The sequence below is a fragment of the Chenopodium album genome, chromosome 1 (genome assembly GCF_948465745.1).
Source record: "Chenopodium album chromosome 1, dcCheAlbu1.1, whole genome shotgun sequence".
Taxonomy (NCBI): domain Eukaryota; kingdom Viridiplantae; phylum Streptophyta; class Magnoliopsida; order Caryophyllales; family Amaranthaceae; genus Chenopodium; species Chenopodium album.
The window spans coordinates 75,291,468-75,297,686 of NC_137834.1; the positions used below are offsets into that span (position 1 = coordinate 75,291,468).

Here is a 6,219-nt window from a genome sequence, read left to right on the forward strand (position 1 = left end):
ACTTAGGTGTAGTCGCTCAACGACACGATTATTCCCTTGTCAGAATGTAACAACATTACTTACATAGATGAGATTAAATCCTAAATCTTGATTACCATATACAAATTAATAGATGGAAGAGCTAAAATTTGAGGTGATGATTTTAGTTAAAAGGTTAAAAATAGAAAAAAGAATATATATATATATATATATATATATATATATATATATATATATATATATATATATATATATATATATATATATATATATATATATATATATATATATATAGGGAATGTTATTAATTGAAATTATGGATTGGATGTCACGATTTCACAAATTTCAACTCATAACCTTTTAACTAAAATCACCACCTCAAATTTTAGCAATGTTGTTACATTCATTTATATATAGCTGTAATAAGGTTTTTTATTCATTGGACTTTGATGGAAATATAACTTTGATGGCAATAAAGACATGGATTAGTATAAGATCTAAATACCTGCGGATGGCTTAACACTCGTTTCAGGTCTTCAAGTTTTACACCATGATTAGCTAATAAGCAATGCCGAATAACAACTTTTATGTCACATGGAAGATTAAGTTGAATCAACTATGTAGGTTTAATATATGTAATTTTTTATGGCAGATTCTTAATTATGCGGAAGTGAATTCCACAAGTTTCTCGAGGTTTTGGTTGTGGACAAACGATTAAGGCGGTAGTACGCATACGAGATTGTCTTCACTTGTGGTATATATATCTGAACCATTCTTTGCAATATTAACTTATTTGTTCTGGTTGGTATAATGATTGTGAATTGTATGAGATTTTTAATTGTGATATAATTGATTGGAATTGCAATAATACTTGCATCATTGGCTTAGATACCCGTTCAGGGCTTACTCATTAGGAGTAAGTCTTGAATAGTCCCCGGTTTGGGACTGTTCTTGATTGTTCTATCTCATTTAGGTGATAACTACTTGAATTGTTTTGGGTCTAAGAAGATCATGGCTCACTATTTCCCGATTGTTCTCTGGGTACATATGTTGATAGCCGATTATCTACATTTTGTGCTTGGAGAACTATAGGGAAATGCTGCCGGATTTTCTTTAGAACCAAACTTTACAAGTAGTTATTAGTGAGATAGAACATTCAAGAATGGGTTAGGTTGGAGTGATAAGGACCTTATTGGATCATCCGGAGTTGCATTTACATGATATAAACTTTGAATGAAAATGTTTGATGCCTTATATTCTTGTTTATGGTTAAGGAGCTATATATGTTACAAAATATACACATTATCTTAACATTAATTTTGTTATTCAGTGGTTGAAAATGGATCAAAGTTGGATGTATGGTAAACGAAATTGTACAAGTTTTTTACGAGGAATTGAAGAGTTTAGCACTGTTGCCTTAAAACACCAAACAGAGAATAAATCAAAGATTATTCTTTGTCCTTGTTGTGACTGTAATAATTCGAGGGGATATCGTGATATCGTTGATATTAAAGATCATCTAATTTGTCGTGGGTTTAAAGAAAACTACACGAGGTGGACATGGCATGGTGAGAGCATATATATTGAGGCAAGTTCTAGTTATTGTCCAAGGGAAGATGAGAATCACTGTTATGATGATAATGAACACCAAGGTGAGGATATCGATACAGCTGATGATATTGGTGTTGAAAGTGAGAGTGAAGTGGAGAAGGACAGGATAGATGAAATGATGCATGATGTTGAAGACCATTTCACAGAGTGTCCCCAGACATATGATAGTATTTTGAGAGCTGCAGAAACCCCGTTATATCCTGGTTGTACAAATTTCACTAAACTTGGTGCTATTATGAAGTTATTCAACTTAAAGGTGAGCAATTGTTGGACCGACAAGAGTTTTACGCAGTTGTTAGAAGCCTTAGTAGAAATGTTTCCTGACGGGAATGAACTTCCAAACTCCACCTATGAGGCCAAGAAACTTATGTGCCCCTTGGGTATGGAGTATGAGAAGATACATGCTTGTCCCAATGACTGTGTGTTGTATCGAAATGAGTATGCTGATTTGCATGAGTGTCCAAGGTGTGGAGTTTCTCGTTACAAGATGAATGATACTGGTGAGTTGTGTAAGAAAGGGTCTCCGGCTAAGGTATTATGGTATCTTCCAATTATACCGAGATTTAGGAGACTCTTCTCGGATGAAAAAACTTTAAAATTATTGAGGTGGCATGCAGATGGGAGGAAGAAAGATGGGTTAATGAGGCATCCTGCTGATTCCCCGCAATGGAGGAACATTGATCGAAAGTTCAAGGACTTTGGTGAAGAAGATCGAAATCATAGGCTTGGTCTTAGTACAGATGGAATGAACCCATTTGGGACACTAAGTACCCAATATAGCACTTGGCCGGTTCTTCTAACTATCTACAATTTGCCTCCTTGGTTATGCATGAAGTCTAGATACATTATGTTGTCCCTTCTAATATCTGGCCCTAAACAACCTGGAAATGACATTGATGTGTATCTAGCGCCTCTCATTGAAGATTTGAAATTTTTGTGGAATGAAGGTGTCCAAATGTTTGATGCATATAGTAAAACCAATTTCACTTTACGTGCCATGATTTTTTGTACGATAAATGACTTCCCAGCTTATGGGAATTTGTCGGGGTACACTGTGAAGGGAACAACTCCTTGCCCCATTTGTGAAGATGATTTGGAGGCATTGCGCCTAGACAGCTGTGGAAAGCATGTATACATGGATAATCGAAGACATCTTCCAAAAGACCACCCTTTTCGATTCAATAAGGATGCTTTTAATGGAAAAGTGGAGTTGAGAGAAGCTCGTGGCCCTTTACGTGCAAGTGAGGTTTATCAGCGGGTCAAAGACATTGAGAATGAGTTTGGTAAGCCTTACAAAAGCAAATCAACTAGGGGTTACAAGAAGAAGTCTGAGCTATGGTCTCTTCCATATTGGAGACATTTGGAAGTTAGACATTGTCTAGATGTAATGCATATTGAGAAAAATGTATGTGATGCCACTGTGGGAACTTTATTAAATATGCCAGGAAAGACAAAGGATGGAGTTAAAGTAAGAAAAGACATGGCTGCTATGGGTCGTTCAGAGTTGGCACCCGAATCTCGAGGAAAACGCTGGTATCTTCCCCCAGCTTGCTTTACCTTGTCTAAAAAGGAAAAAACTAGCTTCTGTGAGTCATTGCATGGTTTAAAGGTCCCGACTGGATGTTCTTCTAATTTTCGTAGACTTGTGTCAATGTCTGACTTGAAATTGGGTGGCATGAAATCTGATGATTGTCATGTCTTGATGCAACAATTATTACCAGTTGCCATTCGAGGAATTTTGCCACCTCAAGTGAGGTATACGATTACAAGATTATGTGTCTTTTTTAACACTATCTGTAGCAAGGTCATAAATCCAAGTATTTTAGATGACTTGCAAGCAGATGTACTTGAGACAATGTGTCGATTTGAAATGTATTTTCCCCCATCATTTTTTGACGTGATGCCTCATTTAGTTATTCATCTTGTACGTGAAATTAAACTTTGTGGACCAGTGTGTATGAGATACATGTATCCTTTTGAACGAGAAATGGGTGACTTAAAGGGAAAAGTCATGAATCCGGCCAAACCTGAAGCTAGTATTGTACAACGAACAGTTGCTGAGGAAGTGGCAGCATGGGTTGCTCAATATCTTGCACGTTCATAGAAAATTGGGTTGCCAAAGTCTCGACACGATGGGAGGCTTGGAGGTCAAGGTACTATTGGAAGGAAAAGGATATCCATGGGATTTGAAATGAAAAATAAGGCCGAGCTTTTTGTGTTGCAAAATCTTAGTGAGGTTCATCCTTACTTGGACGAGCACTTGTTTTTTCTTAAAAATAAATATCCTTCCAAAAGTGATCTTCAGCTGATAAAGGAGCATAATTGTTCATTCATTACATGGTTCAAGGAACGAGTGATGTCCCAACTATCCACCACACCTAACGATATATCTGACACATTGAGATGGTTGGCATATGGTGCTAAATGTCAAGTCATGTCATATGAGGGATACGACATCAATGGGTATTCTTTTTACACTAGCCGACAAGATGACAAGTCAACAATGCAAAACAGTGGTGTTAAAGTAGTAGGTTTGTCATCTGAGTATGTTAGTGCACATGATAAAACACTTGTGGATAAGAAGAAATTTTATTATGGAATCATTGAAGAAATAATAGAGCTGGATTATGTTGATTTCAAGATTCCTCTATTTCGATGTAAGTGGGCTGATAGTAGCCGTGGTGTAAAAAAAGATTTTGAATATATTTTGTTAAGTTTATGTATTGCAACCAAAGTTTTCTAACTTGAAGTCTTTGTGTAGGATAATTGGAGAAAGCAACAAGCTGAAGGAAAATTTGTTCCTAATAGGCATGATGATATCTTATCTCGTGCCCTTGGGAAAAAAGATCGTAATGGTCGGGCAATAGCATTTGGCAGTGGAATTGGCATTAAAGCTGTATGGGGATCCGGAGAGAGGCGTAGTGGCCGAAGGGGTAGGGAATTTGGAGATGATGAAGTTGAAGAATTAGAGGCAAGAGTAGCCCGGAGGGTACGAGAGGAGATTATGCAGGAGATGGATTCTAAAATGGATTCCATGGTTCAAGAGAAGTTTATGTTATTTGCTAAACATATTGGTATTCAAATTCCAACTGAATTGATGGAAATGAATAACATAGGCCGGACGACTCAACAAAATCCTAGTAGTTGCCAATCAGTGGGTGTTGATCCATTTGCAAACATACAGGTATCCAAAACTTTGTTATTTTATATTTTGTATCTTTTTTAATGATTTATGACTGCGACCTACTTTTAACTTTGTAACTCAGTTTTCTATTTTTTTTTAATTATGATTTTTTTCTATCTTTGTAAGGAACCGGTTCCTTGTCGGCTATCATTGTTGAAAAATGACTCTGAGAAAGTCATTGTCGCTGAAGGTACATATCATCCGCAGTTAATCCTTGATCATAATGGTAACCTCCTTCCGGATCACGTGAGGGTGAGTATTGATGATTTTTTTGACGAGTTCAAAGAATTCTCGGTTCCAGTTCCTTCTTCAGTCATCAAGAAACTTAAGCATGCTCACGGTACATTTACCCAATGGCCTAAAGACTTGGTTTCACTCATGCATGACGAGGTAAATTATTTTTGCAACAATTTACATATAGTTTTCCATACAAAATATAGCAAATTGTTGAATAGATTTGATTTACTATTGATTAGGAATTCATATCAAATAAGAAAAATGATAACAACAAAGCGGCCAAAGAAAACATGCAAGACAAACTGAAAGTAGTTGAAAGTGGTCACGAAACAACAGAGTCTAACACCAATCCAAAAAAAGTTTTTCTTATGGATTATGCTTTGGAAAACTTGTCTCAGAAGTGTGGGTCTTTGAATGGTTTGTTATCTTCATTACCCGAAGGTGAAACTATTAAGGTAAAGGCTGATGCTTGGACCTTTAGTTATGAAGACAGTAAGGACATCATTATCAAACGTGAAGATGTCAATCAACTTCTCACAGGAGCTTGGCTGAATATTTCAGTTTTGCAAGTTTTTATGATGTAAGATATTCAAATTTCACTCTTCCCATATATACTTATTTATTACCATTTATAATGTTATTACATGATATATATGTAGGGCCTTGAGTGACTTACTCGATACGGAGGAAGTGGCTTCCATTGGATTCATGTGTCCGGGAATGATTTCAGAAACCTATTTGCATGGTGATGCTGATCGTATCCTACTATACATGACACATGTGATGGAAAAACAAAAATCTAAGCAGTTCATCTTATGCCCATACCATGAAAAGTATAAACTTTGAACTTGTATTTTATTTGAACTTTGCAAATTGTTGATATTATTTTACTCTTTTACAAATGTGTGTCTAATTTATTATGTAGGAATCATTGGGTTCTTTTGGTCTTATGCATGACTAAGCGTGAAGTCATCATCTTTGATTCTTTGAGGCAGAAGCGAAATTTAGCAATTAAGTTTGCAATGACAAAGTAAGTCTAGTTTGTTATTAATGTCATGATTTTATGTGTGCAAGGGTAATATATATGTTATTTGTTTCAAATGTGTAGTGCTTTTCGAAGTTTTAAAGCATTAAGTGGACAATCTAGGGGAAGTAAATTGACATGGCATTTGGGACAGGTTACCTTAATTTCTTACCCTAACTTTTAG

At 36.0% G+C, this 6,219-nt stretch overlaps 1 protein-coding gene across 1 annotated transcript; it reads left to right on the plus strand.

Annotated features, from left to right (window-relative positions):
• Window positions 1-1,333: 1,333 nt before the first annotated feature.
• LOC145635600 (uncharacterized) lies at window positions 1,334-3,694 on the plus strand. Its single transcript, XM_081686910.1, has one exon. The coding sequence runs from the start codon at window positions 1,334-1,336 to the stop codon at window positions 3,692-3,694; it is 2,361 nt and encodes a 786-aa protein (XP_081543036.1).
• The last annotated feature ends 2,525 nt before the right edge of the window (window positions 3,695-6,219 follow it).